Genomic DNA, 21743 nt, shown 5'->3' with positions numbered 1-21743 from the left:
CTCCGGTCCAGTCCCGGGCGGGTCCCCCCACCACTGAGCGACCCCGCCTTTTTCAGCACCCAGAGGTGAGCAGAGCCCGGGCCACCATCAGGAAAGCCCCCGAAATCCCCAGCCCAGCCATGAAGTAACCGAGACTGTACCCAGTCCCCAGGGCGGAGGACGGGGGAGGAGCAAGGCTCCAGGGCGCCCCCGCCCTAACCCCCCGCCCAGCCTTCCCCATTGGTTGGCGCACTCTGCCTCCGGGATGGCAGTGGGAGGGGACCCTGCTTCCTAACCGGCTTATAAAATCTGCGCCCTCGGCGGGGTCCCGTCCTCTGCCACTCTCGCTCCGGCCTCCCCGCGCCAGAGACTCAGCAGCGCTCCCTTTGCCCACACCCACCGCGCCCTCGCGCGCCTCTCCTCCCGGAGCTAGCCCGCGCCACCGCAGCCGCCCAGCCCACCGCCGCCCTCTGCAGTCATGTCCAGCAGGTCCGTGTCCTCGTCCTCCTACCGCAGGATGTTCGGCGGCCCCGGCACCGCGAGCCGGCCGAGCTCCAGCCGGAGCTACGTGACCACGGCCACCCGCACCTACAGCCTGGGCAGCGCGCTGCGCCCCGGCACCAGCCGCAGCCTCTACGCCTCGTCCCCGGGCGGCGTGTACGCCACGCGCTCCGCGGCCATGCGCCTGCGGAGCAGCGTGCCCGGCGTGCGCCTGCTGCAGGACTCGGTGGACTTCTCGCTGGCCGACGCCATCAACACCGAGTTCAAGAACACCCGCACCAACGAGAAGGTGGAGCTGCAGGAGCTGAACGACCGCTTCGCCAACTACATCGACAAGGTGCGCTTCCTGGAGCAGCAGAACAAGATCCTGCTGGCCGAGCTCGAGCAGCTCAAGGGCCAGGGCAAGTCGCGCCTGGGGGACCTCTACGAGGAGGAGATGCGAGAGCTGCGCCGGCAGGTGGACCAACTCACCAACGACAAAGCCCGCGTCGAGGTGGAGCGCGACAACCTGTCCGAGGACATCATGCGTCTCCGGGAGAAGTAAGGAGGCGCCCACGCGGGGCCGCGGGAGGGAAGGAGAGGGGAAGCGGAGCCGCCACGCCCTTGGGGATGTGGCCCGGGCGGCGGCTGCCCGGGGGACAGCGGGGGAGCAGGGCTGTGACTGCTGCGGCGCGGCCCCGCCCTGAACCCAGATCTTGCAAGTTAGCGTTTCCTCTCTAGCCCCACTCATTTGCCCAAGAACGCCTGTCTCAGAAAGTTTCAGATTTCTTAAAACTACCGCTCTGTCTGTCCTCGAAGCCCCTTGCAAACGATGCGTGCGACTTCCCCAAACTTTGAGAAAGTTTCCTGCCCCCCCTTCCCACCCCTCCCACGGCGGGCTGCCAGCCACGGGGCCGTGCAGGGAGCGAGACAAAGGGACTGCAGAGTCTCCTCCGGGGTGGGGTGGTGGCGGTCGTCTCGCAGGTCATGGTGGCAACCGTGATTGCCTTTCCACGCGGTGGCCAAGGCCCCGCTCAAACTAGCCGAGGGCAGCAGCCCCAAAAGCCGCGGTCGCTGGCTGCCCGCGGAGGTGGCGCAGCAGCGCTGGTCTGGCGGCCACGTTGGGGTGTTTGGGTGTGGTCGCCCCGCCCCTGGCGGTTTCCCCGTGCCCCTGTGGTTAACGCGCGCCTGTTTCAGGTTGCAGGAGGAGATGCTTCAGAGGGAGGAAGCCGAGAGCACCCTGCAGTCTTTCAGACAGGTTTGTAGATTCTGTTCCCACTCGCAGCCACCGGACGCCACCCACCCACGCGCCCCACGAGCAGTTCTAAAAGTTGCTTTAACCCAAGTATAAATCGTGCCAAACTTCACGTCTGCGCTCCAAGCCCCCTAGTGGCAGAAAGACCGCAGTTCGGAGCTGCTCCGGACAAAAACCCTTGAATAATCAAACCGTTCTCTAGGACATAAAGGGAAGTCTTTAACTTTTTACTTTGTTTCAAGATTTTTTTTCCAAACAAATCATTTTTTCTGTTTCATTTTTGCAACACGTTGATATTCTGATCTCGAACAGTTACAGTTTGATTTAGATGGCGGTTTGCCAAAGTCAAGTTGGCTTCCTTTTACAAGGCCCCCAAAAGCGCAGTTCTGCCCTGTAGTTTCAAATGTAAAATGTATTGGAGGATAAGAAACTTAGTTTAACTGGACTTAAGCCAGCAAGTTTCTTTTCTTCGCTTCGCTGCAAGTTCTACTGTGGCCCTAAGCTTAGATAGCAGTATCCCTATGCACAACTATTGGCTGAAAGGTATTAATGGTTTCTACAGGCTTCGCTGTGGAATGTAGATACAGACATCCTGGCAAGTGGGGCCGTTCTGGCTGGAAAGAATAGGAGTCTTTGTGTTCCCAGAGACGCTTTGCAACAGGCTGCATTCTTACTGACTATGTAATGATGCAAGCACCGTTCTAATTGGACACAAGTATTTGCTAACATCCGTTATCTAATATCTGGCCCAGACTCCAAGTATGCGATGTGAAGACTTCTTAAAGCTACAGTCATACCTCACATGTGGAAAGGCCTTTCTTCTTTGAACCTTTGTATTCCTTAGCATGTCCTCTCCATAAAGCATAAACCTGAAAATGAAGAGTGGGGTTTTAAGTAAAAGGTTTTCTTGCTCCAAAGATAGATGGCCTTAAATGATTTTTAACTTAAAATTGGAATCCCAAAGCAGGAAGAGTCGCCAGCATAGTTGCATTCTCCTGAACACTTACTGGGACGGCTATAAAAGCTCCTTCACACGAACAGTCTAGAATAACATTTTGAGGCAGAAATACATTTACCAAATTAAACACAGCAATGAGTAGTTTATTTTAGTCGTGGGGCATTTCTGATCATCATGTCTGTAGTGTTTTCTACCCCCAGTAGCAACCTCATGTAAAACAATATTAGTATAAATTGTCCCTATTTAGGGATGAGGTAAGACCCCTCACATTCTCTTCGAAGAAGTAGAATGTGACCCACTGAACTTTTCTATAGAGTAAATCATCCTGTATATCTTTTGTAGGGTTTAACAGCAAGCAAAAATGAAATTTTTTCTCCAAGGCTGATCTTTTTTTATCACTTACTCCTCACTCATTTTTCCATGAAGGTGATAGAAGCATGTCAATATTTTAAGACTGTAAAGCTATAAACTGTACTCCAAATATAACTGCTTACAAGATAAGAGGTATAAAAATCCTCATGACATTCCCTTCAGAGGAAATTAAATCTTTGGGCTGTAGCAGTTTACAGATTGTGGAAACAGAGAAGGAGACCAGAGCAGCAAAAATTTTACATACAGTTAACACCGTATGCATTTTGATCAGTCATTCTGAAACAAGCTGAGGAACCAAACTGACACAGAGCTAAGTGAAAGAGATGTGGCCACACCCTTGTGGGATGAGATAGGGGAGTTCCAGGAGAAAAATCTACCAGAGGAAGCAAAGCAAATACAGTTCAGGGTTACACTTCTTGTTCCTTATTTGCCTGAACTACATTTGTGCCAGAGCACATCCTGAATTGGCGTATGAATCTAGCCTTGTAGCTTGAGTGCCAGATGACTTGCTTGGGATCCCGAGGATAAATTTCAAAAGGTTTGAGTAGAGGCGGGGATAAAAGAGCTTATGTACTACCTGCTGACACTTCTGGAGCACTAATTTCTGTTCTGCACGTTCTCACATACACGCCAAGTTGTGAAACCTGACGGACTCCCATCATCCTACTGTTCCATGATGTGAACCCCCCAAATGCTGTGGCATTGATTTCCTAGATTTAAAAAAGTAATAGAAACTTCACTGATATAACGTGGATTCAATAATAATGGATTGACCGCAGCCTACCATGTTGGCATACACTTATTTATTTATTTTAAAATTGTCTACTGGTCACCTTGAGTACAACTCAGCAGACCGCAATTCAAATTTGTTACTGAAGAAAAAAAAAAACAGTATGCTGTAGCATGGGGGTGATTTACAAACTTCTTCGAAGGGTATAAAATTCGTCAGTGCCCTTCTTTATAATAAAGAGACATAAGTTCATAGAGTTCATTTGAAATGAATACATGGGATAGGCCACAGACGTTAGCATCCTCCTTCATGCCCTGTCTTTTCTCTTTTGGAAACAGGATGTTGACAATGCTTCTTTGGCACGTCTGGACCTGGAGCGTAAAGTGGAATCCTTGCAAGAAGAGATTGCCTTTTTGAAGAAACTACACGATGAGGTAAGAGGAATCACAGTGTGTGAACCACTGTGGGTGAAGCTGCCCCCCGTACTTGGCACGGCTGACCTTCTCCCTTTTTTTTTTTTTTTTTTTCCGTCTCTACAAATGTTTTAATTGTCCTCACGTCCATCATTTCAGTCAGTCCCACAAGCAAAGCAGGCAAATCAAACGGTGTTGTTTGAGACTTCAGTTACAAATCATGTAGGGAGAAAGATTTTCTCTTTTTTGAAAATTCTTTTTGCTTTCTGCTCACTGACATAGAGGTAAAAGAAAATGACTGCAACTTAAATATGAAAGAACTCTTTACAATTAAATCCACAATTTTATACATTTATCTCACTCACGTGTCAGTGAAAAATCACCAACTATGACAAAATAGGACAAATTATATGACAGAAGAACCAAAAAACTTAATAAAAAACATATCCGAGTGTGAGAAGTATGGCACTCTAGGTGTCTTCACATCCTCCTCTTCTGTGTACTTATGTACAACACATTGTTTCCTCGGATAAATGCATCCCCGTACTTATTCTTCAGCTGTCCATTTACATACTCCTCTGTCTGCTCCAAGGCTATATTCATATAGCCATCCAGGCAAGTCAGGACCCCTCGGTAATCCACTCCGGAATTTAATTTTACCACGACTGGTCATCCGATGATTTGCTTCAGGAAGTCACTGGGTGTTTGCTTCCGCAGACTCATTTTAACAATCCTGATCAGAAATCTCGCGGCCGGGATCAGCACCCCGACTCCGACCTTCTCCCTTTTCTTTCCTCAGGAAATCCAGGAGCTGCAGGCCCAGATTCAAGAACAGCACGTCCAGATCGATATGGATGTTTCCAAGCCCGACCTCACGGCTGCCCTGCGTGACGTCCGCCAGCAGTACGAGAGCGTGGCCGCCAAGAACCTCCAGGAGGCTGAGGAGTGGTACAAGTCCAAGGTGCGAAACGAGCAAGTGTGGCTGGATCGGAAGAAAAGCATTCTTTTCTGAAAACGCTGTACCTGTCTGTGATTCCTAAGTACTGCCACGTTTAGCTGGCTTTTCCTCCTGCGCGAGTTTTATCTCTTGCTGCCTCCTCCCCGCAACTCACACCCCCTCCGTTAGAATAGCAGACGCCCTTGCCACTGCCCCGCTGTCACCGTACTTCCAGGTCACCCTCTTGCCCTTGACCTCCACCCTTTGAAAACGAGGGAAACAGAGGGAATTTCTACTTGGAAATCTCAACATTGGCCTTCCACCTCATTTCCTTTGGTTTTCAAAACAAATTAGGCGTATCCTGGAACATGTTGCAATTTGAGCTTTGAGTGTAAAAGTTGGTTGGTATCATGCCTTGTTTACGTATTTGTCTGTCTGCCGTCTTTAAGCCGTCTCCATTATCTGGGCCAGGTAGAACCTCAGAGGACTTGTGGACGAGGCACGTAGGTGACCCAGGTTTCTGCTTCCTCCCTGACAGTTCGCTGACCTCTCCGAGGCTGCTAACCGCAACAACGATGCCCTGCGCCAGGCCAAGCAGGAGTCGAACGAGTACCGTCGGCAGGTGCAGTCCCTCACCTGCGAGGTGGATGCCCTCAAAGGCACCGTGAGTATCACAGCGCAAGAGAGGGCCAATCACCAGCTTGGACCCATTTCAGGTGGCCAAGCTCAGGGTGCTATCGGAAGAAAACTTTGCTCAAAGGGAGAAAAATTTACATTTTAGTCCAAAGACTAAAATGAGTTGTCAAGACATTTTCAAAAAGAACTTGGAGATCCCAAGGTTTTAGTTTACCTATATTATTGCTTCCACTAGGAAGGGGACTCGGTACTTGTATTTTCCACTGAAAATGGGAGCGTTCCCCATTTGCTGCTAGGGAAAGGGATTGCAAATGGTCTGGAAATGGTTGGGGGGATAGCTCTGTTTGTTCGTTTGTTTCTGGGAAATAAACAGCCTTTCTCATCTCTCCTGCAGAACGAGTCTCTGGAACGCCAGATGCGTGAAATGGAAGAGAACTTTTCCGTGGAAGCTGCTAACTACCAAGACACTATTGGCCGCCTGCAGGACGAGATTCAGAACATGAAGGAAGAGATGGCTCGTCACCTGCGTGAATACCAAGATCTGCTGAATGTTAAGATGGCTCTCGACATCGAGATTGCCACCTACAGGAAGCTGCTGGAAGGAGAGGAGAGCAGGTGGGGAACGGGGGGCTCGTGGGAGTGAATGCCAAGCTGCCCTGTGTGAGGTATTATGCCCCTTGCTTTCCATGCATCATCTCATTTCATCTTCAGAGCCTTGCTTCAAGGTAGCTATTTACCACTTTTTACAGATGAGGAACCTTCCGTTCAGATCTGGAGATCTGAGTTCTTTTGTCCTAGTCAGTTAATCAATATCTGAGCTGGGATTTCAACCTACGATTGATTCTGTGAAAAACGAGAGTCACTCTGTCACACCTCCAGCCCCTTGGAGAAAATGCTTGGAGTAAAATATTTAAATGTACTAATGAGACCGATCATAGGTAGATGCTTCTGAAGCAAATCCCTCACCTGTGGATTGTAAATCTTCTTATTTGATGAAAATACGAAGTGTATAAATGTATTCCTTGTTGTTTTCCGAAAAGGTTACTGTTTTTCTTCATAAACTCTTTCTAGGATTGCTCTGCCTCTTCCAAACTTTTCTTCCCTGAACCTGAGGGGTAAGCATTTGATTCTCCTTTATGAAATATTTTATTTTTTCGGCTGCACTGCGCGGCATGTGGGATCAGACCCGGGCCCCCTGCAGTGGAAGTACGGAGTCCTAACCACTGGACCGCCAGGGAAGTCCCTATGAAAAATGTTAGCAGCTTGTAACCATTCTGTTTATAAAGCATTCATTTTTAAAATGATACTTGAAAAATGCCATACAAGAGAAAATTCTCTAAGATAGGCATAATTTTCAAACAAGTACTGTCTTACATTTTCTACGTCCAGTTAAAGTGAAATTCCATTTTTTTTCCCTCCTGTGGGATACACTGAAGTAGTCCGTCTCATCCTGATGCTAGTGTTGTTAGCCTCTGGGTTTTAAAACAGGTGATAGTCTTTAGAATTATTTTGGGAATAGTGCTTTAAACAATCATGAACAAAAAATCATAATTCTTTGGACAAAATCATCTCTTGCCTTTTAAAAAGTTTCATTTTTACTCATTTTGGACCTGTTTTCTTTATTCAGAAACCAATCTGGATTCACTCCCTCTGGTTGACACCCATTCAAAAAGGACACTTCTGATTAAGACGGTTGAAACCAGAGATGGACAGGTTGGTATCTTTAAATCAAAATGGGAGTAATTTCAGACAGGCATTGATACACTTTTAGATCACTAAGTCTATCTCAGATACAGCTAGCTAATTTGGGAGGTTTCAGTTTCACTCGTGCCTCCTAAAAAGAGAATAGGTCGACCTCTTCCAGCACTACACACAGCCATCTAATTATTTGGCTCCTAGATGTAAAGGTGGGACAGTAGTCTGCCTTTGTCTAAAATTAGTGATTTCCTTTGGTGCTTGATTTGAAACAGGAGTACCGCTTCCGTAAGTTACTTCCTAAACTAGTTTCATTAGACTGCCTCAATAGCAGGAATGTTTTGATCCTGGACATAATGGCCTTCCCTGGACACTGCTAGAACCTGTCATGATGTAATACAAGGACATGCCATACGATCGAGTAGTTTCTCATTACCTCTCTATGCCAGGAAAGAAATGGTCAAAATGTATCGTAATCTTCATGTAATCTTCCCTTGCACATAAAATGTACTTGCTGTACATTTTAATATGTGTTAATTGCTTTTAAACTTTGCTGCCTATGATTATTACAGCATTCTTCTTCATAAACACAGTATTTTTCAAGTTTATTTTTTTAAGTCATAACATTCTATCAGATACATATTTTGCCTACAGGTGAAGCACTTACCTATGTATCTGTCCCTGCTCGCTGTGACCCTTGGTCACGCAGAACCAACGTGATCTTCCAACTTTCACAATAAGTGATCTGCCTTTGCTAGGATTTTTCTTTGACAGGCTTTATGGGGTAATTTAACCATTGGTGTGTAGTGTTACATTTGATTTGAGTTCTGTTTTTCTTAACAGGTCATCAACGAAACTTCCCAGCATCACGATGACCTGGAATAAAAACTGCACGTACTCCATGCGGCAAAATACTACCAGTGAGAATAAAAAAGAAATCCGTATCTTAAAGAAACAGCTTTCAAGTGCCTTTCTGCAGTTTTTTCAGGAGTGCAAGATAGATTTGAAATAGGAATAAGCTCTAGTTCTTGAGAACCAACACTCGTAAAAGATTTAGAAAAAAGTTTACAACATAATCTAGTTTACCGAAGACGCCTTGTGCTAGAATACTTTTTAAGAAGTATTTTTGAATACCATTAAAACTGCTTTTTTCCATCACGTATCTCACCAACTTGTTTCTGCTTCAATAAATCTTTGGAAAACTCTTTTGGGTGTCTTGCTTATTTGATATCTAAACAATTCTCTAAATTTTATGACAATATATGTTTGGGTTAAATATTTTTTGGTCTTATTGGTCAAATTCCCACAAAATCAAGGTTAGGTTAACTTGAGAAATTCAACTTTATGCTTGAAGCGTAGCTCTTAATTTGGTCATTTTAGATAGACCTCGCTTCTTTTCAATCAAGTTATTTTTAAAATTCATAAATAGATGTTATATAATTTGTAGACAAAATGATGATAGGTCTTTTCATAAAATGAATCCAGCTGGGTCCATGTCCATGTGTGATTTCAGTTCTAACAAATAGACCTCCTAAAATTAAAAAAACTGACTAAAATGAAAACTGCATTTTGGTATGTGCAGCAGATACGTGGCACAAACTCCACTACGGGGGTTAAGGTGTAGGGCAACATCCAGGATATAACGGCTGCATCTTCCATTAGCAAGATGCAGAGAAATGGGACAAGTTCATTTAGTTCCAACATGGGAAACTACCCTGCTTTTCTGTGTGTATATCTATACCTATATGTGATATCTAAATCTATATATCCACCTACAGATATTTTTAAAGAATTGTGCTTTGGGGGAGTGATGTTAGACACAAAATAAAGGAAAATCCTTACCTGTTCATTGGGAGGTGAAATTAACACGTGAGTCATGTGGTAAAATGATGCTTGTCTCTGATCAGCTTTTAAAACCTGGAGCAATGAGAATGAAGTGCTGTGGTCATGAAAACCTTCCTACAGGTCACACAATGTGAGCAGAGTTTAGGAAGAGAGAGAAAGTCAAATAAATGAAAGAGGGAGGGTATGGCCTGGAAGCAATAGAGTTGTAATGGCCCAATGTATGTTCTGGAGGGAAATTTCCTTTGAGTAAGAAGTTCCTAGACTTGAGTCCCAATTTCCTGTATTACTAGGATTCCCTCTCCTCCAGGAATGATGTGGTAGGCATTCCTTGTTTTTTGTGTTTTTTTTGCGGGGGGGGAGCCACGCAGCACCCGGGATCTTAGTTCCCCGACCAGGGATCGAACCTGAGCCCCCTGCAGTGGAAGCATGGAGTCTTAACCACTGGACCGCCAGGGAAGTCCCTCCTTGTAATTTCTAAGTGTTTGCATCTACCTCTCGGTAGAGTTGCTCAGGGGAAAGTAAGATGGTTTACACTTCGTTTAACTAAATGCCAGACACTGTGCTAAGTAATATTAGTTGTGATTTGCATCATTTTTGATACTGTGGGTACCACATGAGTAAAGAAAGAACTGGCCCAGGGAAGTGACCCCTAGTCAGGTGATTTACATCCCAGTTTGCGTAGGATGGTATTGGTTTATGCTTACTTGTTAATAATGCCCCTTTCAGACTCACAAGTGTACGAATTTGAACAACAGCTTCTATCTGGTCATCCTACCCTTAGCATAATCTTTTTTTTTTTAATTAATTGGAGTCTAGTTGCTTTACAATGTTGTGTTAGTTTCTGCTGCACAGCAAAGTGAATCAGCTCTATGTATACATATATCCCCTTTTTTGGATTTCCTTCCCATTTAGTTCACCACAGAGCACTGAGTACCTACCCTTAGCATAATCTTATAGGAAAGGACATTCCTGCTGAGACTCCTTGAGTGGTCCTGCACCCCACCCTCACTCCACCCCCATATCTGAACACTGATGTGCTAAGTTACATAATCAGTATTGCCAGAGCAAACATCCATCCCGAGGCTTGGGCCCTGAAGAAACTTCTTCTATTTGATTTTCGGGTTTGTTTTTTGTTCTTTGGCCATTTTTACCACATTCCTCTCAGCCTCCCAGTCCTACGACTCCTGTCTCTTCACCTCTACCCTGCCTTTGGCTTAGGAGGATCGAGACACTGGCCCCATATTAGTTTTCTTCAAGCATATAACCCTTCATTATTTATTTATTTTTTTTGCATTACTCGGGCCTCTCACTGTTGTGGCCTCTCCCGTTGCGGAGCACAGGCTCCGGACGCGCAGGCTCAGCGGCCATGGCTCATGGGCCCAGCCGCTCCACGGCATGTGGGATCTTCCCGGACCGGGCCACGAACCCGTGTCCCCTGCATCGGCAGGCGGACTCTCAACCACGGCGCCACCAGGGAAGCCCAAATGCTTGGTTCTTTTATGTACAACATTAATCCCAGATTAAAAGAGATTAAAAAAAAAAGTAGGGGATGGGGAGAAGAAAACAATGGCATAGAGTGTGAAGTCTCAGAAAAGTTACCAAGGGGACGGTGCAGTCTGTGGAAATAATGTGAAAATTAAGTCCTGCTACGGTCTCTCACCGTCGTGATATATGGACTAGGTGGCTGGTGACAGAGACAAACGTCTGACTGAGTTACAGCGTGTCTATCGTGAGGTCCGCCTTCCCATGACCAGCCTCTCTGACAAAGGCGCTGGGAAAGGAACTCTCCTTTCCAAGGCTGTGGGACTAAAGGAGGAACTGTGTGTGGTGATGGGGGACGGGTGGGAGGACATCAGCTTCTCCTGGTCTTCTCCTGAAGAAAACGAGGTTGAAGCAGACCCTATGCCCCAGAGAAGGCTCTCTCCCCAACCTACCAGGCTTCAGCTAAACAAAGGGTCTCTATAAATCCGTTGGGGCTGCCATAACAAAGTACCGCAGACTGGGTGGTTTAAGTAGCAGAAGTTAATTTTCTCATAGCTCTGGAGGCTGGAAGTCCAAAATCAAGGCGCTGACAGGGTTGGTTTCTCCTGAGGCCTCTCCCCTTAGGTAATCTCTTCTTGTAAGGAAACCAGTCATATTGGATTAGGTCAAATGACCTCATTGTACCTTAATCACCTCTTTAAAGACCCCATGTATTTCCAAATACAGTCACATTCTGAGTTAAGACTCAACACACGGGTGTGGGAAGGGGGTATGGGGGACATGGGGGCAAGGGACACAAATTCAGCCCACAACAGTAGTCATAGTTAAACATTTGGAGAACATTCTCCTTGTCTGTACTTGAACTAGGTCTGTGATGGAGATTTTCAAAAGGCCGTAAGTTGGCAAAGTCACTGAAGGTTAATACGCTGCTTAAAGGTTTGTGGCCATTCGTGACTGGTCAACTTCTCCGTTTTCTTAACTCCCCTCTCAAGGTAGAGAACAGTTTTGAGACAAATGCTCTGGAGACTTTCTCTACACAGCTACCCTGTAAGGCAAGTATTTCTTTTAGGGCACGGTAGGAGGTGAGGAGACAGCCATGGAAGGTTCTGGGAGGGTCACAGGCTGCTCTCAGATGAAGATTTTCCACGGTCCAAGAAGACCAGTCTAAACATTCGAGTTCCCTGTATGTATCAGGCACTGTGCTGGGTGTTGGCTGGACAACCACAGTCTGCTCCTTTACTGAGTTCATAGTCTACCAGTCTCGTTGGGGAAGAACAGTGCTATGGACTGAACGTTTGTGTCCCCCTCCAATTCATATGTTGAAACCCTAACCCCCAATGTGATGGCATTAGGAGGTGCAGCCCTCATGAATGGGATTAGTGCCCTTTAAAAAGACACAGAGAACCTGCTTTCCCTCTGCTCTGCTCTCTGCCCTGGGAGGATACCACGAGAAGCCTACAAAGAGAAGCAGGCTCTCAGCGGACACCAGATCTGCTGGTGCCTTGATCTTGGACTTCCAGCCTCCAGAACTGTGAGAAGTAAATTTCTGTTGTTAAAGCCCCCCACTCCACGGTATTCTGTTACAGCAGCCTGAACTAAGGCAAACAGAGGATGTTGTGTATGAGGTGCTGGAGGCATCTTACTTCCCAAATGTTGCAAAGAGGCTACACAGGTCACTTCAGGTCAATTCAGCTCTACTCAGGCTGACCTAAGGTGGAGAAAGTTCCTGTTCTGTCCTTGGCATTCAGACCGTGGCTTCTAGTCCTGACGATGATCAGAATTCAATAATGGGCCCCTGTTTCTCCAGAATATGAAATTCTCTATATATTTTCCTGTATTTTATCACATTAATTGTAATTATTTCTTTTAAAAAAATATTTATTTTATTTTTAATTTTTTAAAATTAATTAATTTATTATTTTTTTGGCTGTGTCGGTTCTTAGTTGAGGTACACGGGATCTTTGTTGCAGCATGCAAGATCTTTCGTTGCAGCGTGCAGGCTTCTCTCTAGTTGTGGTGCGCGGGTTTCTCTCTAGTTGCGGCATGTGGGATTCTCTCTAGCTGTGGTGTGCAGGTTTTTCTCTCTCTAGTTGTGGTGCGTGGGCTCCAGAGCACATGGGCTCTGTAGTCTGCGGCACGCAGGCTTTCATCTGAGGCATGTGGGCTCAGTAGTTGTGGTGCGCGGGCTTAGTTGCCTGGTGGCATGTGGGATTTTAGTTCCCAGGCCCAGGATCAAACCCAAGTCCCCCGCGTTGGAAGGCGGATTCCTTACTGCTGGACCACCAGGGAAGTCCCTATTATTTCTTAATGTTTGTTTAAAGGTCTTTGTCTGCTCAGGTCAATATGTGAATCACGTGTGAATTTGTTTATAGTGTCTGTTTTCTCTTTTGGTTTTTGATTATTGGGTCCTTTTTTTTTTTTTTTAGCACACTTCATAGTTTTTTACTGCATGCTGAACATTTTAAATGAATGCTTGTTTAGGCTCTGGGCAATGTCTTCATTCTCTAAAAAGGAAGAATAGTTTTCTTTTTACAGGCAAATTGAGTACCACTGGGTCACCTTGATCCTGGTAAGGGTTAGTTACAGTTCTTGTTAGGTCTTGTCTATTTTAACTCCATTATCTTAGTACTGGTCTTCACCTTTCAAATGTGTTCCTTAGCCCCAGGATAGGACATTTCTGGATCTCAGCTATGGCCTGGATGCATTTATCAAAGCCCTTCCACTTCGGCAGACACTCTAGCCTGCTCAGCTTTTAGTCTGTTTGCTACTATTTTCTGCTGGGTTTCCTGGAGTCTCACACTGAACATATACAGCATAGGAGATGGCCAACAATTTGGACACTTCTCTGTCAACTTAGCCTAGGAAGAACACCATTTTATGTTGAGCTCTCGCCCATTTAGAAACGGCCCTCACGGGAAAAAACAAGCGAATGTGGATTTTGCCTTGGAGTCTTTGCTTCTCCGAAGGAATATAGCCCTTAATCTCCATTCTTGACTGTACTGGTTGCTCTCAAAATAATTACACAGTTGTGTGCACGTTTGTGTCTGCTCGCACGTGTGTGTGTGTGCTCCAGCTATTACAGTTATTTTCATGGAGTACACAGGTATTCAGTTATCAATTACCACTTAGAACAACAATTTATGATTCTGTGGGTTGACCAGACTCCGCTGGGGAGCCTTTACTTGGGGTCATTCATGCAGTTGCTGTCAGGCGGTAGCTCAGGCTGGGGTCCTCTGAAGCCTTCACTGGACTTGACAAAGAAGATGACTTCTTCATTCTTAAGTCTCTTGCCTCAGTGTTCTTTGCCTTCTTTCACGTTCCAGATATTGTCTCATAATCCATGGCTTAGGTTTCTCGCAGCGTGGTCTGAGGATAGTTATACTTCTTACAGTGTGACCCACGGCTAAGAGGCAGGAAGCAGAAATATCCAGGTTTGATAAGGGCTATGTCTGTAAATAACACAGCGTAATTTCCACTGCATTCCATCCGTCAAACCGGCCACAGAGACCACCCAAATTCAAGGGTGGAGAATTAGACTCTACCTCTCCACGTGGAAGTGGCAAGGTCACATTACAGAAGAGCATGTGGGAATGAGAGTGAACGTTGTGGCCATCTTTGGAAAATACACATTGCCACAGAGGCTGAAATCAAAAGTCCCAATCAAAACTGACTTAAGACTATAAAAAAAACCTGAATAGTCTTTCTTAAAAGAAAATATCAAGAACAGGGGACTCCCCTGGCAGTCCAGTGGTTAAGACTTTGCCTTCCAATACAGGGGATGCGGGTTCGATCCCTGGTCAGGAAGCTAAGATGCCACATGCTTCGCAGCCAGAAAACCAAAACATAAAACGGAAGGAATATTGTAACAAATTCAGTAAAGTCTTTAAAAATGTTCCACGTCGGATAGACCTAGAGTCTGTCATACAGAGTGAAGTAAGTCAGAAAGAAAAAGACAAATACCGTATGCTAACACATATATATGGAATTTAAGAAAAAAAAATGTCATGAAGAACCTAGGGGTAAGACAGCAATAAAGACACAGACCTACTGGAGAACGGACTTGAGGATATGGGGAGGGGGAAGGGTGAGCTGTGACAGGGCGAGAGAGAGGCATGGACATATACACACTAACAAACGTAAGGTAGATAGCTAGTGGGAAGCAGCCACATGGCACAGGGATATCGGCTCGGTGCTTTGTGACCACCTAGAGGGGTGGGATAGGGAGGGTGGGAGGGAGGGAGACGCAAGAGGGAAGAGATATGGGAACATATGTATATGTGTAACTGATTCACTTTGTTATAAAGCAGAAACTAACACACCATTGTAAAGCAATTATACCCCAATAAAGATGTTAAAAAAAAAAATGGTCCACGTCCAAAAAAAAAAAGAAAATATCAAGAACAGATATCCCAACAGTTGAATTCCACCAAATATGTAATGTACACATTCCAAATCATCACAAACATTTTCAAATCATAAAAATGAGAGAACCTTTTCTAACTCATTATATGAAGAAAGCATAACCTTACTCCCCAAACGAGACAAGGACCCAGCAGGAGATGAACACGGCAGGTCAACGCTCTTCACGGATAGAGATGCAAATACCCTCACAAAACATCAGCACACCAACTTGTGTGGCTGAGGTTCTCTGAACAGCAAAAGATGGAGTTAGATGCACAAGAGATTTATTTTGATGTATGAACGGGAAGACATAGGAAGAGACAGGTGAGCCTTTAGGCTGCAGTATAGGTCTGACACCAGTGAAAGGAGAGAGGGAAGGACGGAATTGTAGGAGTAGCCTCAGACTGCAGTGTTGATTTAAGAAAGTTTCAGCAAAGCCTATGGAAGTTCCTCATGTCAGTGGCTGGTTAGAAGAGTCCCATGTCCCACAGGAATGGGTCAGTACTACAATCTTTACCGCGTTCAGTCACTGGTTTGGGAGCATCCCAGGGGAAGTGTGTCCTTGACCCAAATGTGGTGGTGAATCCAGAGGGATGACAGTAGGGCCATGAGTCAATTATGTTTCCTGAAACAGGAGATGTAAGTGATGTATCTTCCTTATCATGACACAAATCAAGCAATATATTTAAAAACAATACTTATGTATTCTAAACATATAAGAATAATAAATGTTGCATATAGCTCAGGGATACAAGAGTATTTTAATATTAAAACTGATTAACATAATTTAACATTCTGACATATGAAAGGAGAAAACCATATGATTCACTTAATAGACACAGAAAAAAGTTTCATAAAAGTCAACACCTAATTAATATAAAAACTTTTCGAAGAATCAGAATATAGAGGGACTTCCCTGGTGGCACCGTGGTGAAGAATCTGCCTGCCAATGCAGGGGACATGGGTTCAATCCCTGGTCTGGGAAGATCCCACATGCCACGGAGCAACCACTGAGCCTGTGCTCTAGAGCCCGCAAGCCACAACTACTGAAGCCTGCACACCTAGAGCCCGTGCTCCACAACAGGAGAAGCCACCACAATGAGAAGCCCGCGCACCGCAACGAAGAGTAGTCCCCACTCGCCGCAACTAGAGAAAGCCCGCGCAGCGATGAAGACCCAACGTAGCCAAAAATAAATAAATAAAATAAATAAATTTAAGAACATAGAGAATATTTCTTAACTCAATATGAGGTAGCTATAAGAAAGCAAAAGTAAACATAAAAAACGATGGCGAAATCATATAATTATTCCCTTTAAGATCAAGAAAAACAGGGATACCCACTATCCCTGCTCCTATTCAATACTGTACTACAGGGAAAAAGAATTTAAAACATAGCAATAGAAAGAAAAGATAAAACTATCATTAATTGCAAATAATATAATTGCTTATTTGGAAAACCCAAAACTATCTACAGATAAATTATGTGCAAAGAAAAGCAAAGGGTTGAGAAGAAATAAGATACTCTTTTAGATAAAATAACCACCACATTAGAAAGACATGTCTTACCAGATAGGGCTATAGTAAAATACAATAGTGTAGTATTGGTGTAGCGATAGACATCAGGAGAATACACAGTAAGTCCCCTACATACGAACGAGTTCTGTTCCGAGAATGCATTCTTAAGTCCAATTTGTTTGTAAGTCCAACAAACTCAGCCTAGGTACCCAACTAACACAATTGGCTACATAGTACTGTACTGTAATAGGTTTATAATACTTTTCACACAAATAATACATAAAAAACAAACACAAAAAATAAAAAAAAACATGTTTAATCTTACAGTACAGTACCTTGAAAGGTACAATAGTACAGTACAAGAGCTGGCATCCAGGGGCTGGCATCGGGTGAACAGGCAGACACGTGAACTAACTTACGTGACTGGACATGGGAACACAGCACGTTTGCAACTGAAAGTTCGCAACTTGAAGGTTAGTATGTAGGGGACTTATTGTTATATAGAGTACCCCCAAATAAACCCATGGATCTTAGTTTGGGCTGCTATAACAAAATATCATAGATTGAGTGTCTTAAACAACAAACGTTTACGTCTCACAGTTTGGGAGGCTGAGAAGTCCAAGATCAAGGTGCTGGTAGATTTGGTGTCTGGTAAGAGCCCACTTCCTGGTTTGCAGATGGCCGTCTTCTTCCTTTGTCCTCATATGGCAGAGAGAGAGAGAGAGATTGAAAGCTAGCTCTCTGGTTGCTTCTTATAAGGGCACTAGTCCCACTGTGAGGGCCCCATCCTTATCACCTCATCTAACCCTAATTACCTCCAAAGGCCCCTCCAAATACCTTCACATTGGGGTTTAGGGCTTTCAACCTATGAATTTTGAGGGGACACAAACATTCAGTTCATAACACCAAGTATATGGAAATTTGCTTTATGATAGAGTGAGCACTGTTCTAACATACATTAATTGGAAAATCATCTTGAGAAGGACCCTTGAAGGGGAGATGCACCATTGTATAACCAAAACTTTTTCTGAAGCCTTTCTGTAATAGAGACCCAATCTTCTCTTTCAGCTATTGCCTTCCTGAACTTGAAGCAATGAATATCTCCTTGAGAAAAAGAGATGATAACTGGATGGTTTTAATGTCCCTTTATGAGTTGTCAAAGATTTCTTTGACACTTCACAAATTCCATACCAAATAGTTCACTGTCTATGAACAAAATTAATTTTTTTAATTTAATTTTTATTTTATATTGGACTATAGTTGATTTACAATGTTGTGTTAGTTTCAGGTGTACAGCAAAGTGGTTCAGTTATACATATACATATATCCATTCTTTTTTCAGATTCTTTTCCCATTTAGATTATTACAGAATATTGAATAGAGTTCCCTGGGCTATACAGTAGGTCCTTGTTTTTAGATTTTTTTAGATTCCACATATAAGTGATATCACATGATATTCGTCTTTCTCTGTCTGACTTACTTCATTTAGCATGATAATCTCTAGGTCCATCCATGTTGCTGCAGAGGGCATCATTTCATTCTTTTTTATGGCTGAGTAATATTCCATTGTATATATAGACCACATCTTCTTTCTCCATTCATCTGTTGATGGACACTTAGGTTGCTTCCATGTCTTGGCTATCGTAAATAATGCTGCTATGAACATAGGGATGCATGTATCTTTTTGAATTATAGTTTTGTCTGGATATATGTCCAGGAGTGGGATTGCTGGATCATATGGAAACCCTATTTTTAGTTTTTTAAGGCACCTCCATACTGTCCTCCATAGTAGCTGCACCGAGAAGCACGCATTTTAAGGGCAGAGGACCCGCAAAGCTATAACATGGCCTGGATGTACTAACCAGAATCCGCAGTAGCTAGATTACCTTTGGTAAATGGGTGTCCACACCATTAGTCACGTGTGTAGCCTCTGAGTCTGCCACTGTGGCCACTCCATTTATGTGACTATTGTTCCAGTTCTAAGACAGAGGTTAACGATGGCTGGCTAATGTCAGTTGCAGAGTCATTCTGTCTACTTGGTATGTTTGGTGTCTCTCCTGTACTGGGATGTGTTCTGGTCGGTGTTAATTGACACAAAAAACTTCACACTGTGCATCTCCCACATTCCTGTCCCTATGCTTCTACCCCAGCCCTCCTTGTGTCTAACAGTCCAGTCCTTTTCTTTCCAGGGACTTGGCCAGCCTGCCGCGCTGGGGGTCTCGGCCCAGGAATCTCTACACAGTCTCATCTCGGGCTGCTTCACCTTCTATGCCAGGTGCATCACTTGCACCCCTGCTCATTAGGAAGAGCTCTGCCCTCCCCACTAGCCTTCAAGGCCACGCCTGAACGTGGCTGCAGTAGAGCACCAAGGAGTTCAGCGCCTGCCCACGCACTGAGCCAACCCATCTGCACACCAAGTGCAAGTTTTTGCTGGTTGTGCGGCACCTCGCCCCCAGATGGCCACAGGTGAGCAGGGGAAGGCCTACTAATACAAGCACAGACGGCGACGTGGGTGTGTGGGCTGCCAGCTCCTGCAGCTTGCCTGTGCTCTCCTGTTCCTGCTCGACTCTGGATGTACCATTTCCAGCTCTTCTAGGGTCCATGATGAGAAGACATAATTCTCCATTGCACATGCAATGGCCTTCCTTTAGAACACAGGGGTCTGTGTAGTACTTCTCCCACCAGGGCTCTCCATAAACTACAGCCTCCTCCAACACGAGAGAGTCGGCTGGATTTCAGGGCCAAAGCTTCAAGGCTCTTGTACCATGGTCTGCTGGTACCTGCTGCGGAGTCTCTTCCTGCTGTGGGCTCCACAAAGCCGGCAGCCTTGTGTGTTACCTGGTGTCTGGACCACAGCAGCATTCCCATGTGGAATATGTCTCAATGATCCAAGGAAATCTAACAGGTAATGCGCCCTCTTCTTCCGGAAAAAAGATGCAAGATGCAGTAACAGCTGTTCACTCTGGAGGGAATATCCAGGCTTGTCCCTGACCACTGGAGTCCACTGCTTTACTGAAACGGCAGGTCCCTGACTCTGACAGGGTTTACCCCCCGCCCTCCGGAGCGCACATTTCTTACCAAGGTCTCCAGTGTACCGGCCACGTCTTCCTTTCCTGGCCCGATCAGCATGGCGGCACTGATGTAGGGGGTCCATGCGATGGTCCTAGGGATCTCCAGGTCTCTTTGGATTACATCATGACTGAGGGTGGGAGACTGCATAGAAGCCTGGAGCAAAACTGTAAATGACTGCTCCTGTCCATTCCATATGAATGCAAATTGTTTCTGATAAGAATAGAAAATAGCCCCACCACACTTGGGTCAAATCAAAGGCTGCATGCCATTTCCCTGAGGCATTTATTAACCTGCTCTAGCAACAATGCAGCATCCAGTAGAGTAGATGAAACTGGGAGTGCTACTTAGCTGAGCAAGCGGTAGTCTTTAGTCATCTTCCCGGATCCAGCGAGTTTCTGCAGGGCTCATACTGGTAAATTAAATGGAGATATGCTAGAAACCACCACCACTGTATTCTTTTGGTTTTAAATGGTTGCATTTACGTTTGCCAGCCCCCTGGGATACGACATCGTTTGTGATTTAATATCTTGACTGGGAGGGTGGAGAGGGGTAGTTTCCGTCTGGCCTTTCCTAACCATGACAGCTGTCACCTTGTACACCACAGTCCCAAGGTGACTACTCTAACTGTCATGTATGTCCATTTCCATTACACACTCAGGGGCTGGGAGAATGACCAGTGGGTGATTCTTGTAGACACAGTGGACCCACTGTGAGCTGGACTTTATCCAGGACTTTATGCATCTCCTGGACCCCATAATCCTCCATTCCAGCAAGGAGGCCATGGAGTTGTCAATGCACGCCCTGTGTCCAAAAGCCCTCAAAAAGTCTGGTTACTCCTCTTCCCCCGGAGTACAGTCACTCAAGTAAACAACTGCAGGTCCTTTTAGAGGAAGGACTTGGGGACAATTGCACGAATTACTGCTGAAGCATCTCAGGGTTCTTTCTCTAGGGGCCCGGCCACCTCTAGAGTCAAAGTGTTCTAGATCTGAACGTTGGCTCCGTCCTTACGTCTGTTAACAAACCCAGCTCTGTGTCTGTCTCACAGAGCCCTGGCTGGCAGATTCATCCTACCACCTGTTTTCTCTGACCACTCCTGGTCCCAACTGTGTCTGTTCAGGTCTTCTAAGAAGTAGAAGCCAAAAAGGAATCGCTATACAAAAGATTTGTTGGATGAGGGACTTCCCTGGTGTTCCAGTGGTTAAGACTCAGCACTTCCATCGCAGGGGGTGTGGGTTCAGTCCCTGGTCGGGAAACTAAGATAGCACATGCCACACAGCGTGGAACACAACGTTATTAAATAAATAAATAAATAAATAAAATAAGACATTGTAAAAAAAAAAGATTTGTTGGATGAAATACCTATGAAGGACAAAGGGAGCTATAGAAGTAGGGAGGGAGAAGCTTCAGACCACAGGGCAGGTCTGACATCTGTGAAAGGAGAGAGGGAAGGAAGAATTGGATAGGAAGAGGCTCAGATTACAGTTCTGCTCTAAGAAAATTCTTGGCCAGACCAATGGGGAGTCTTGAACAAATGGCATCCTTTCGAGAAACCTTGCATCCAGCAAATGGTCCTATTCTAGCGCACACGCTATGCTCAGTTGTTGGCTGGGAATGGTCTCATGGCAGCACTGATTGAGAATGAATGGAGAGGTAGACCCCAAAAAGTGCCAGTTGGAGACAGTCAACGAGCTACAATCCACAGTGGCTTCTCTCGAAGGGAGTTTTGAACCATTGCGGTCACCCCACCCAGGACCACACAGCAATTCTTGTTAAAGGATATTTCCTTAGAGGCAACATAACCTGCAAAGATTCCTCTCACCCTCCAATGAGGAGAAACGATTACATTATTAGACAGAGCAGTGTCTGCCCCTCTTTCATTCTCTTGTTTTTCAGACGGTGTCCTGGCTCTGTGTGCATTTGAGAAAAGAAACCCATCACTTACTCATCCATCTCCTGACGGCCTCTCTTTAGCT

The 21743-nt window shown here is 45.2% G+C and overlaps 1 protein-coding gene and 1 pseudogene across 3 annotated transcripts; one reads left to right on the top strand and one right to left on the bottom strand.

Moving 5' to 3' along the window:
- Nucleotides 1-233: 233 nt before the first annotated feature.
- VIM (vimentin) lies at nt 234-8660 on the top strand. 3 transcript variants are annotated; one of them, XM_004278608.3, is made up of 9 exons: nt 234-1020; nt 1657-1717; nt 4113-4208; nt 4987-5148; nt 5663-5788; nt 6155-6375; nt 6832-6875; nt 7388-7473; nt 8299-8660. In XM_004278608.3, the coding sequence occupies exons 1-9, from the start codon at nt 458-460 to the stop codon at nt 8338-8340; spliced, it is 1401 nt and encodes a 466-aa protein (XP_004278656.1). In that variant the 5' UTR covers nt 234-457; the 3' UTR covers nt 8341-8660. The 3 variants fall into 3 exon arrangements, 2 of the variants coding, with proteins under 2 accessions (XP_004278656.1, XP_049562500.1); XR_007475850.1 differs by lacking the exon at nt 6832-6875 and having other exon boundaries at nt 307-1020; XM_049706543.1 differs by lacking the exons at nt 6832-6875; nt 8299-8660 and having other exon boundaries at nt 306-1020; nt 7388-7476.
- On the bottom strand, nt 4511-4925 carry LOC101283854 (U6 snRNA-associated Sm-like protein LSm6; annotated as a pseudogene).
- Nucleotides 8661-21743: the final 13083 nt, after the last annotated feature.

Source organism: Orcinus orca, chromosome 2 (assembly GCF_937001465.1).
Source record: "Orcinus orca chromosome 2, mOrcOrc1.1, whole genome shotgun sequence".
Classification (NCBI taxonomy): domain Eukaryota; kingdom Metazoa; phylum Chordata; class Mammalia; order Artiodactyla; family Delphinidae; genus Orcinus; species Orcinus orca.
Note: the sequence above shows the minus strand (reverse complement) of the source record. Positions and strands in the feature narration are given on the sequence as shown.

Coding starts and splice junctions, on each gene's coding strand:
- VIM (XM_004278608.3), top strand. CDS start 458: ATGTCCAGCAGGTCCGTGTCCTCGTCCTCCTACCGCAGGATGTTCGGC. Junction 4,209..4,986: donor TGAAGAAACTACACGATGAG/GTAAGAGGAATC, acceptor TTCTTTCCTCAG/GAAATCCAGGAGCTGCAGGC. Junction 5,789..6,154: donor TGGATGCCCTCAAAGGCACC/GTGAGTATCACA, acceptor TCTCTCCTGCAG/AACGAGTCTCTGGAACGCCA.